The 13239-nt window shown below is 40.6% G+C and overlaps 1 protein-coding gene across 4 annotated transcripts in view; it reads right to left on the reverse strand.

The window, feature by feature from the left end:
- Positions 1-13239, reverse strand: part of SHOC2 (SHOC2 leucine rich repeat scaffold protein) — an 86567-nt gene that overhangs the window by 13632 nt on the left and 59696 nt on the right. For all 4 annotated transcript variants that reach the window (XM_068139388.1, XM_068139387.1, XM_068139389.1 and 1 more), the window contains one exon: positions 2590-2720. In XM_068139388.1, the coding sequence (XP_067995489.1) occupies positions 2590-2720 (131 nt within the window). The remainder of the gene's footprint in view (positions 1-2589; positions 2721-13239) is intronic.

The raw sequence follows: 13239 nt of genomic DNA on the forward strand, positions 1-13239 counted from the left end.
GCATTCCAAAATGCCATTTTTGAAGTCTGCTTTCATATTAAAAGGGAAAAAAAAATGTTAGCTAATACACTCTAATAGCCTAAAGTAATTAAACACATTTGAAGGGAAGCAAGAGAGCTTTGACATTAAAAGAAAACAATACTCTTATATCTGCAAGAGCTGTGGCAGTGCTGTCTTCTCCCAGCCCATCCTTTTAAGATAAAATATTTATCAGGCACTGAGTCAGCAGCTTCAGCTATGTTTTGAAATTCAGAAGTTTCTTCAACAAATACAGCTCTTTGTACCACAACACAGAATCCTTTTACTTCAAACAGATTACAGGATAAACTATATACTTCTGCGAGGTAGTGGCTTAAGCATCAACATATTATCGGCAAACATACATTAAGAAGGCAGCACAGTCACAAGGAGTTCTGCATAATGACTGAACATCTTTTAAAGCAAGTAATCACCCCTCACATAAGCTTTTTGCTATTATAATCATAGTTGCTTTTCTAATATATCTGGGTGGGGTGGGCTGTCTTAGCTCTCATCTTAAAATCAGACCAGTACCTTTCAGTCAACAGCATTTTCACTGCTTTCAGCATATCATTGCTGAGTTCAGAAATGTATTTGAAGGGAAATAGTTACTTCCTCCACTCTGCTCCTGTGAGTACTTTGCCTAAGTAGAATCACAGAAGTATTTCTAAGATTGAGTCCAATCATCAACCTAACACCACCATGGCCAGCACCAAATTCTTCTTTGTTTTATTTGTTTGTTGGTTTTGTTGTTGTCAGTTTGGGTGGTTGTCTGTCTTTCTTCCTTTCTTTCTTCCTTTCTCTTTCTCTCTTTCTTTCTCTCTCTTCCTTCCTTCCTTTTTTCTATGTACAGTTTCCCACATACCTCTTTAGATAACATTTTAACACATTTTAAACTACAGTTAGGGGTGGATGGTGTTGCTAGGTGGAAATAACAGCTCAGCAAAGCAGTCTGAACCATCACTAAAACAGAATATAATAATATATCAATAATATAAATATAATAGTATCAATAAACAGAATATGGTGTCCTGAAGCCTTCATCTCAAAAGGTTCTGAAGCAATGGAAAAAATATCCAAAATAAGAATCAATCACATCAGCTTTTTTTGTCACCAGAGCAATTCTTCCTGTGCACTAATATGTCAAATCAAGTATGTGTCTCTAAATGTTTACTAGCATCAAAAGTATACAGTATGCAGCTCAGCCTCTCACACTCTGCTGCTTTAGTAGCATCAAGAAATTAGGAAAACTTAAAGGTTTAAAAGTATAACCCAGCAGTTTAAACATTTTAAACAGCTGTATTTAAAAACTGGTCTGTAAGCAGGTCCAGCTGTCCAGGACTGTAAAACTGGAGTCAAATCCACAGGGGTATGTTTCAGACAGCTCTAAAGAAGGAGTATAGAAAAATATACAGATGCATGGGGAAATAGGACCTTCTGCTCTTCACCCCAGACTAGCAAACACTCTGTTCAAAGAATGTGCTAATTGAAGAGACTGACAAGGTGGCTCCAGAACTTCTAACTACGGACATTTTCGTAGGTCCCACACAAAGCTTGGAACAAGAGAGACCAAGATGAGAATCAACTGCAGCAGCCATGAAAAGCAAGAAAACAGATTTCTCTTTCCCTTTTTCCCATGATCCTCAGAGGGTCACCAGAAACTGGAAAATTATGCAAATGATTATTTTACATAACTGAAGGAAAGTGTGTCAATGAACTGCCAGATTATATCACGTTGGTACCAACAGCACAGTTTTCCACATTAAAATGCACTTGTGACAAGGTTTACAAGGTTCACTAATTCTCTTGAGGGTCATTCTTGCCTCAGTTAGATGGGGAAAAAGATACCCCATTTTTGGGTTTTCTACATCTGCCTCACTTCCATGAAACTGAAACACTTGGAGACATTTTTCTGGCTTGAATGGTGGGAACCCGAGGTCCTTAATTAATGTTTTCAAAAGGGACAGGACAGCCAACAATTAGATGTATTGCTTCCACTTTTGACTGAAGTTGTATGGCATTAGTTCCTCTATACCAGTTAGATACACCCAATATGTACAAATTACAGTATTTCACATTCCACACATGTAGATTAAAACAAAGGGTATTCCCCAGAGTTATGCAAGACAAAATAGTTTTACATGGTCCAATCCCTCTACAAAACACCTAAGTCACAGAGGTTGGAAGGGAACTCCAGAGATCAAGTCCAAACCCTCTGCCAAAAGCAGAGCTAGGACACTGTACAAAGGAATGCATCCAGGCAGGTTTTGAAAGTCTCCAGAGCAGAAGATTCCACAACCTCTCTGGGCAGCCTGTTCCAGTGCTCTGTAACCCTCATTGTAAAGAAGTTTCTCCTCATGTTGAGGTGAAACCTTCTATGTTCAAGTTTGCATCCACTGTTCCTTGTCTTATTACTTCACATCATTAAAAAGAGACTGGCCCCCTTCACTTGCCACCCACCTCTCAGGTATCTATACACATTGATGAGGTCCCCTCTCAGTCTTCTTAAGACTAAACAGTCCCAGTCTTACAACAACATTCCCACCCCAGTCCACTCCCTCTAATTCTCACCTCAGGTAAAGTAGAAATGTTGTTGTTCTCCAGGTTCAGCTCATCAAGTTCACTGCATTTTGCTAAAGACTTCGGAATTGCTGATAGCCTGTTGTACCTCAGGCCAAGACGACTTAGACTGGACAGATTTCCTACAGGTAGGAAACAAGTAGTAATATATCATTAGAGTAACATAAAGGCACAGAACAAAGTCTGACTTCTGGTTTTTCTGTTGTCTTACATTCTGCACTTTCATTTTTTCATATGGTGAAAAGGATGTATCATCCCAGGAGAAGCACAAACTGCAGTGCTTTCCAACACATAACCATGCAGAAGTAGATTGTGCATACTAAGTATTCTTTTTAAACTGTGCATGATACAGTAAGCAAGTAAGGCTTGTGTTATATTATAGATGTCTTTCTACCAACAGAAAACACTCTACAATTCTTCAGATGCCCCCAAAATGACTTTAAAAAGTACGTATAGCACCCTTCAATGCAATGACTCCTATTCCCAGAACTTGGCTGTATATCACACAGCTCTCAGATCCTGGCAAAACAGTTTCCTCTACAGGGAGAAAAAAAACCAAACATCCTTTACCATACTCCACAAGCAATAAAGCCTATAAAAAGTGATAGGGAAAAACAAACAACCAAACCAAAAAACTTTCAAGTTTTCTGAATGACATTGAAGGAAAAGGTTGGAGAAAGTCCACAAAAATTAGAATAGAATAGAATAGAATAGACCAGACCAGGTTGGAAAAGACCTTCAGGATCATTGTGTCCAACCTATCATCCAACCTACCTAATCAACTAAACCATGCAACCAAGCACCCTATCATCTCTCCTCCTGAACACTTCCAAGTGGATAGTAGCAAAAGCATTTCTGACTACTTCAGGCCAGCAGCCCAGCTGATACATTGCAACTTGAAAATTTCCCATGTGAAGCTCCCTTTAGTTCCAACCTTTAGCATCTAACAAGTACTCAATTATCAACTCCTGAATGAAGTCTTCTATCTATAGAGTGCTGCAGCATTTAGACTCTCCTGCAGGTATAGCAAGACCCTGAGCTTCACTGAAAAGTGAAGTATGATAAACATTGCTTAGTCTTCTGGCTCATCCCTACGATCAGAACACTTCTGTGCACACATGTACATCACACCAGTAGAGCTTGTGAACAGATTCACACAATCAAATCAGTTCCCTCAAAACATTTGCTATTCTGCATGCATCATCAGAACCACTCATGGCACAACACATTTGTTCTGCAAACTGAAGCACCAGAAAGATGAATTAGAAAAGAAACATAAGATTTAGCAAATGGTAGCAGGAACAACCAGAGTCATTAAAAAATATGCAGGGAGCTTAATATGTACAGTCTAACCAATCATTAAATGAAAGCTGTATTAATGTCTGTGCAGACATCTTTTACATCCTTATGCAAAGGTTATTGAAGCACAGTGAAAGAAGAAGCAAAGCAAATGTAGTGTATGAAATACTCTTGGAAGCAAAGGATGAAACAAAAAAAAATGGAGAATGAAAATTAATACAAACACTAACAAGGTCTCAACATAGGAGGTGGCAAAATACCTTCTTCCTGAGCTTAGTCAAAATACACTCTAAGAATGACCCTGCATCATTGAGTAGTTGGGAACAGTGCTAATGAAAACTGCCAGTTGTGAATGTTTTATGATTTGCTGTAGTTACTCAAATGGATGTTCACAAAAGAAGTGAAAGTTAAACACACATCCCCCCCCCCCCAACAACAACAAAACCCCAACACAAACAAAACCCCCAAACAAAAAACCCCAAGCCAGAAAACAATGACAAAAAACCCCCAACAAAACCAAACCACAAACTAACACCACAAAAAAACACCAAAAGTGATAGAACAAAAATTACCCAGGTTTTAGAATATCAAGAAAGAAAAGACAATTAACTTTCAGCTCATTATCTGACATTTAGCTATCAAACATAGGAACAAATTTCACTTAGCATTGTCAACAACTAAAAAAAAGTGGAAACAACAGGTAACCACCCAGAGTTGCTTAACCAGCAACAAGGCTGGTGAGAGGCCTTGAACACAAGCCCTATGAGGAGAGGCTGAGGAAGCTGGGATTGTTTAGCCTGGAGAAGAGGAGGCTCAGGGGTGACCTCATTGCCCTCTACAACTACCTGAAAGGTGGTTGTAGCCAGGAAGGGGTTGGCCTCTTCTCCCAGGCAACCAGCACCAGAACAAGGGGACACAGTCTCAAGCTGTGCCAGGGGAGGTTTAGACTGGAGGTGAGGAGGAAGTTCTTCACCGCCCAGGGAGGTGGTGGAGTCACCGTCCCTGGAGGTGTTCAAGAGGGGATTGGACGTGGCACTTGGTGCCATGGTCTAGTCATGGGGTCTGTGTTGATAGGTTGGATTTGATGATCCTCGAGGTCCTTTCCAACCTTAGTTATACTGTGATACTGTAACTTGTAGTATGTGCCATTGGGATTTTTCTTTATACTTTTTAAGTGCTTGCTTGCTTCCTTTCCAAGCAAGTACACAATCAGCGTTTGCAGAAGCAGCAAAGAAAGTCCTTAACGACAACAAAAGTCATTTAAAATCCAGGGCTATCACTATTCCTCTCCAGTGCACAAACCTTCACCTACAATGAATAATCCTACAGTGAATATACACTTTAAGACCTTATCAGAATAATGAAGAGAATAATTAAGATCTATTTTGATCCTAAAATCCATTCATACAAATGATGTACTTTTGTACAGAGAGGTAGCTATTTGGTCCTGGCTGTATAGGAAACTGACCTCACCAAGATCAATCAATTAAGATTTGCTGTCCTAGGATTGAACAAAGCATAACCTGACTGCATTTCTCTGAACAGTTATTTAATGCTTTAACTAACAAAAGAAATTACAAACTTTACACAAAATAAAGTATCAATCTACTCTTGGTTTTCAGTACTTAAACCTTGAGTTAGATGCTGATCTGGATTTTTCAGGCAAAGAGAAGCAACAGGGAACAGCTTAAGCAGACAGTATGATGCCAACTGTTGCTTAGCAATACGTCTCTATGCCAGTTCCCAGATTGTGAGCACAGGTTGTATGTATATGGCTCTCTTCCTACTAGCAATGTGGCATTTCAGAAAGATGAAACAAGGCAGCTATCAGAGAGAGTCAAACTGTACCATGATTTTCCAAGACAGAATGACACACATTGGCTATCTCACAGCATTATCAGAAAGGAGGCATAAATAGCAGGTCCCAGTAATTTCTTATCATAAGTAGCATTTCTCATTAGAGTTTTATCACTGTTTCTCTACTAGGTATCCTTCTCTTCTATGGGAAAGGCACGCAAAGGCAGAAGGCACATCCTGCATGTCTCACATTCCCTATGGCTGTTACATACACCACAGCACTAAATACAGCTATTCCCGAGAACAAACCCAGCAATATTTCAGTTACAGTTTTATCAGCTGCACCTTTCCCACTGCTCTTGGAAGAGCTGTCCTGTACCCAGTTGATGCAGGCAGCATGGGCAACCTTCTCACTTCAAAACATTATTTATTTATAGACCATTTATCACCATTTATTCTTCTGGCAACAAGACTCAGATAGCTTTTCACCCTCATCAGAGTCCACATGTCGCAGTGAGAAACACCAGCTTTTATCTTCACATGTTGGACAAGCCAGATCTTTGTCTCTTCACAAAAAAGGATAATCCCTAGAGTGCTTCCCCTGCTCAGTGTGTTAAAACATAGCTTTTTTTGGTTTGTTGGATTGGTTCTTTTCGTGTTGAGGAACACTCAATACAATGATAATATTTGCCTCCATGCTCCAATGGACAGCTGGCTAACAGGCTCAGAACTTCTCACCAACTCTGCCCACCAAGTGACAACTTTCAGTTTGTAACAGAAACTGCTACAAGTTGCTAAATAGCACACCTTGCACATTACACAATCAAAAATAGTTCCATCTACAACTTCCTGAGTTCAGGATTACCTAGCTGATATTCGTACTGAGAGCTGCTTTACAGTGCCTGAATTCATCTCCATCTTCCTCAGTTCAGCAACTGGTTCCTGAGATGGCACAATATTAAGGACTCAGCTGAGTGCTGTCAGGTGAGGTCTGAGAAATCAGGCATGGTAAAAAACAATTGAGCATGACCAACTCAGTCACACAGTCCTTAGGATCATTTGTGGCTGTACTTTTGTCACTGAAAACATACCTCAGTGGTTCCTCTAAAACAACCCCTCTCACAAAATGCAACACTAGACGTTCATGAACGTGACAGTTTGATAACCACAACTGAAAAGCAGCTTACTACCAGGAAAAAGCATCATGCAAAACCCCTTCCAATTTGTTTTCTTTGGGAGCCCATTACAAAATGCCTTGTAAACTCAGCTGCCCTATCCATTGGTACTTCTGAAAACACGATACTAAAGCCTGACTGAGACACATGGGCAGCCTAAGAAAGTTACTGAACATTTGTTTTAGTTCAACTTTTGGCATGAACAGTCACTCTAGATGAGATTCAGTGAGCATCTTACAAAGCAGGTGGGTCCTCAGGGCCTTAATGGAGTTGAAAATTGTATAAGGGAGACTAGACAAACTGGAGATGGGCAGCTACAGATAGAGATTAAACACTGTGGTGATGTGTGTCAACAGGTCCTAGCCTAAAACAGCTGTAAGTCAGAAGATGCTTGTGTCCCATTTTGTACTTACCACATCATACATTTCCCAGATGTTTGTCAAACTCCCTAACAACTGCTGAAGAGTTTCAAGAGACTTTAGGGGAAAGAAGCTGCTGACATGTTTAATCTAATCTCTTATCAGAAAGCAAACCATTTCCCATGATAGTTGTAGATTAAAATGAAAGGCTTCAGATATATCTTTTTAACCTTCAGCTGTTGTCCTCCACTAGCAAAGATGATGTCTGCCAACATCCAGTACCGTGCCAGCGTATAACAACTGGTCCTTCGTCATGAAGGTTGTATCAGCAAGCACGTTGCAGAGGAAAGTAGAACAAGACACTCATCTGACCTGGGGGCACTTCCTTGCTACCAAAGCCTACAGATTTGTATTGATGTAAACTCACATCATCAATCACCCAAGGAAGGTCAAATCCTTTCCACAACCTGCAGGGCTACAACATCCCTAATGTTTTATTCGCTCTGGCTAAAGGCTGATGTCTTAGGAAAATTTGGAATGGGGACAAAAAGATAATGGCAGTGGGAGGGCAACCACTCAGGAAAACTGCAGAGGAGGAGCAAAGAGAATCTTTCCTGATCATTGCAACCAACTGTCAAAGCCAAAACATGAAATGTAATTTCACTCTTCCAAATACAAAGGTATCGTTGAACACAGCACACAACTTAACATACACACTTGGCATTTTAATGGTTTAACAGTTCAGAGATGTTTTTAGAGTATTTGAATTTTCCTTTTCTGCCACCAGTGCCTCCTGATATACCAAAGCCAATGCAGGAGGCAGACTCAAGCTCACAAATTACAGAGGTCAGCAGGGTCTATCATTTTTCGTCCTGCTCAAACCAAGGTGCATTATACTCCTTCCACAAAGTCCAGGAATGCTCATAAAGGGATTACCTATTAGAAAGCTATTTAACACTAATTAAAAATTCATCTCTACCACTCTTACTGGTTTAAATGCCATTTCAAGATAAAGAGAAATCTATTTTCAGTCTAGGAGTACCAACTGAAGACAGGCCTTCCCTCATTATTTCAAGATTAAAGCTAAAGTGTGACTGTGTCAGTAGGTATTTATTTTTCAGCTGCACATGTGAAAGAAGCATGCAAGATGCTGGCAAAACCTGAGTGACGGAGACTCAAGTATCTGACATGCACCACACACAATGCCTGTATAAGCCTAGAGAGCACAAACTCTTACAAACATGTGTCTAGAACTGTGTAAGCTGTGAAAACTCAACTTTATTTAACATGCATTCAGCAAAATGCATGTAACTAACAGACCTGCTTGCCTCGACTCCGATGTGTTCCTTTGAATCACTCTGCCTTTGTGCCTGCTTCTTACATGAAGACAATAAGATTATTGGCTCCTTCTTTCTGCAGTATACAAATCATCTGGGAAAATGCTGAGCTGCAGTTGTATCTATACATACAGGTCTCTGAATCGAATTGCTGTGTGATGCTATGTACATTCACTACCATGAAACTGTCCCCATCCTAGTCTTACCAGGAAGAATATCCATGCAAAATATACCATTTAAAAATATTTTCATAAATACATATCAATTAACTCAGAAGTAATAAACCAACAGAAGCTAGCCTAGCCTTTGAAGAAAAAAAAGAGTATCTGCTTGCATTTGAGATTTAGTAAACCAAAACAATCAAAATCTTTAAAAAGGGATGAAAATTACACAAAAAAAGACCCAAAACCCAGAGTCAAAAGTAACACCTGGGACTTATTTGGGGCTATCAATGCAAGTGTTGCATTTTACTAAAAATCAGCAACACAAAGCAACTAAAACTGATTTCATTTATCATTTTGATTGGGAGCCTTATTTTCCCTTTCAAGCGAGCACTTAAAACTTGGTAATATAATCTTTACTTTCACAGCAATGTAAATCACATTACAAGCACGGTTTATACCTAACTGGCAACAAAGAAGAAACGTTACTCTTTCCCCAGTGATAGATGTGTTTAATTCTTTAAGTCTGTCCTACTATATGAAATACATTTATAATGTTAGCTCACGAAGGAACGTGAGAATCACTGCATGCTGAACAGAGCTCCACCTGGTATCTTCTCTCCAGAAAAAAATAAATGCCCCAAAGCAGCTACTAAGAGGTGAACCGAAGAAAACGTGTAAGCACATTCTGAAACTTCCCCAAGAGCCAAGGGAAAATTCAACAGCGTGTGGCTCAGCCACCTCCCAAATTTAGAAGCATCTGATACATTTTTCTTCTGCATAATTGTCACATTGCCCTGTGAGCTTTTAGCATCCACAGCAACCTGTGCGAACACTGACACCCAAGCGCTCTCCACCCATCGCAAGCAGTACAGTCTGCTTTTTACTGGTGTGAGGTTGACACCTCGATTTTACCTCAACCCTCTCGTTCTGCTCTTGGAGGAGGCAGTGAGCAGTCACTTCCCACTTACCCTCTCCTGCCACTCACTATTTTCTAGCCAATTTTACTGCTTGATATTTACTAAGTCTAGAATTAAAGCCAAAAAGAAACAGAAGCTTCATTCCCTTCATGAGAACACCAGGAGAACCAACAAAGGGATGAGAACAAAAGAGTGGGAGCTACTTCTTCCTACCAGATAAAGAAAAGGCTGAGCTTATTACAATTGCCTGATGCTAGCAGAAGCTAGTTAAAAATGTTTCATTAACAGCACCGTCCAAGAACAAAATCTTAGACAAAGCACTGGACACTGATCAGATCTCCCAAAGTCAGCCTGTCGAAACAGGCTTGATCCTGCAAAGTACTAAATGTTCACAGACAAAAGCACCAGGTCATGTGCTTAAATTTTAAGAATATAAATACTGCCATTAAAGCTGGAGCAGGAGCCTGTGCACTTTGCTCCATTAGAATGGCAAGTAATTGGCAACATCAAAGCCATCAGTCACATAACGAACATCACAGCTGCGCACTGAGGGAGCTGCAAGCACTCTGCTGGCTCTCTCAGGACCAACACACGTGTCATATGGCTCAGAATAAGACTTCTCCAGCTTTTGCTAAAGCTTCTAAACCATTCTACAGAAGTATCTTCACTGGGACTTCTAGGGACTGAAAGCTCTCAACCACAATTTGCCTAGCCTGGGCTGTACCAGTTACATACGGTCGGTTCTGGCCAAGACGCTTCGCATTTTATCAGCTGTAGGTTTTTAAAGCACAACAGTGCTCTCAGAGGTAACACTGGATCTGAACAGGTTAGCAGCCTAGTTTGTAGCACAATTTCAACCAGCAAAAACAGCAAAGCTACTCCATACAATACTTGCTTTCCTGAGAGCTGTGATGTCAGCTTCCAAGCTAATCAGTCACAGTGAAGGGCAGGAGTGTAGCATGGGGCCTTGCATGTGCCTCTCATCTTCCTAATGATCTCTTATGAACAGTGCCGCATCAGGCACTGCAAAGTGTGTCCAGTGACAGAATTTTTTGTGCTTTTAAAGCATCACTTTGGAACATTTACAACTGACTATTCTTTTTCTTATTAAAATGTCTGTTGCCTTAAATGTCCATGAATATGTCACATTTTGCCTATAACCAAACTGCACACGTAGTGTACATCCAAAAGCAGACAATTACAAAGCAGATGAAGAATCTGATATTTACAAGGCTACAACTCTGTTTCTGCTGCATTTCTTTCTCAAGTGACTGTTTCTGTGCTTTTAAATAATAAATTGTGAACAGATTTGTACAGAATGCTAAAATTAAAAGTTCAAACACCACAATGTGGTATTTGCAGAGCAGCATTTTCTCAACTGGCTTGAAGTCCAAAAGAAACACTCTGCTCCACCCTAAATTTGCTTTCTCTCCATCCCCAAAGCCCAGTTATTAATTTCAATACAAACAGTATGTTCTTCACCTTTTATATATGTATCTTTTGGATATCTTAGTGTGCCAGCTAAGTCTACAGAGATAAGACATTGTGGAAATAAAAGTAGATAATAATTTTTTAAAAATTATGGAGGTGGGGGGGGAAAGCCCTGCAATAAAGAACAAGAGGACACAGTCTGAAGCTGTGTCAGGGGAAGTTTAGGCAGGAGGTGAGGGGAAAGTTATTCACAGAGAGAATCGTTCGCCATTGGAATGGGCTGCCCAGGGAGGTGGTGGGGTCCCCATCCCTGGAGGTGTTCAAGTGGGGATTGGATGTGGTACTTGGTGCCATGGTTTAGTCATGAGGTGTGTGGTGACAGGTTGGATTTGATGATCTCTGAGGTCTCTTCCAACCTTGGTGATTCTGTGATTCTGTGAATTAAACCAGTAAGCAACTAAGACCTCACCACAATTTTGATTCTAGACTCAAGACTGTTGGAATGTGCTAAGCTGTTCTACAAAGCTCATTTTTCTTACAGGAAGTGATCTAACATACAAAGTACTCCACAGTATTCAATCAACAGAAATACAGATATGAATGTATTAAGCCAATATCTCTAAAGCAAGGCATTAGATCACTTCCTGACAACCAGTATCTAGAACCAACATTTGTTACTGCATGAAAGTGTGCTTATAAAGTGCTGGTTGAAAGAAGAACTTTGCCTTTTTACAGAGTGGGTATATTGGCTCTGCTTGGTATCATTGCTGATGCATAATCCCTCCCCTGTCACTCCCCTGCATGTCACCCTCCAACATCCCTTCTCCCCTCACAGCTCTGTCCCATTTCAGCAAGATCCAGCTATGGAAAAAAAGCTTTGCTTTTCTTCTCTCTTTTTTTCTTTCTTTCTTTTTCTATTTTTTTTCCTTTTTATTTTTAAGTTACCAGACTTGGAAGTCTTTCTGTGGTGAAGCTAAAACTTGGTTAGATAGCCCAGCAGTGAATTTAAGCAGCATTTTGCATGGCTTGGTTGGCTGGGGTTGTTTTATTTTGGTTGCTTGGTTTGGGGTGGAGGGGTTTTTTGTTGCCCTTTTTTACGGTTTTGTTTGCTTGTGGGGGCAGGGTGGCTTGGTTTGTTCTGCTTTGGGTTTGTTTTGTTGCTGTACTGGGGTGGGTAGGGAGAAGAGGAGCAGAGGGAATGGGTCTTTTTGAGGGGTGGGAGAAACAGAAATGGAAGGGGGCTGTTGGTTTTCAATTCAGCTTGACAAAAACACCCCTCCCAAGCAAAACAACAGGCCTCCATCAAAATGGTGTTGATGGGGGAGGAGGGTACAGACCTGGCAGTAATGGAAAGTCTGTTTCATAACAGGAGGCTCCCAGTACATTAAATATTTATAGTGAGCAAACGTGCTTGGCCTTTTTTGTACCAGGTCTGCGACCCCCACCAGTTTGGCTGAACCGGGAAACGTTTAAGAGCACTTTCACACCGAGTGCAGTGAAACCTAGCAGCGTGAAGATGTTACAAGGAAAGTCAGTTGTACCAAACAGGAGATAAGGTATCTGTGAGCAGGGAAAGAGACAAAACTGGGAGTGAGACAGGGAGGCTGGAAGGGCTGTCCAGCAGCCATGCTGAGCGACGCATGCCAGGCCGCCACGCGCCATTTACCCGCTGGGCTTTTCCGAGTACTCAAAGTCTCTTGCTGAACAATCCTAACCACAAAGCAAGCTGTAATCTAAAAATCAAGCCACAACTTGCTTTTATGTTGAACCAAAACTCTGATGACTAAGAAATAAAGTCAAGGTTGCTAAACTGGCACAGCTGCCTCTCCTGTAACATGCATTAAATATAGGTTGATCATTATCATTTAAGATTGAGATTAAAGTTTTTCCCTTAAGTATTCAATTCTGGCTGCCTGCGAACTACACATGGCACAAATACTGATTTCTGATTTTAAGTTTTTGCTCTAAACAGAAGGGCTCAGCTACTGCAGACTGGTCAATACAAACAACACGTGTTTTCTAGTGGAGCAAAAACTGAACCAGGGTAAGGTTAAAGACGTGACAGCACAATTCTCTCTGTTAATTCATCTGTCCTTGGTGGTTTGTTGAGCTACACAGCACTGATGTCCAGCTCAGATAAGCATGCAAGAAGATAGCTATAT

Source organism: Melanerpes formicivorus, unplaced genomic scaffold, assembly GCF_026170545.1.
Source record: "Melanerpes formicivorus ecotype bairdi unplaced genomic scaffold, bMelFor1.0.p_v2 SCAF_6, whole genome shotgun sequence".
In the NCBI taxonomy this organism is placed as follows: domain Eukaryota; kingdom Metazoa; phylum Chordata; class Aves; order Piciformes; family Picidae; genus Melanerpes; species Melanerpes formicivorus.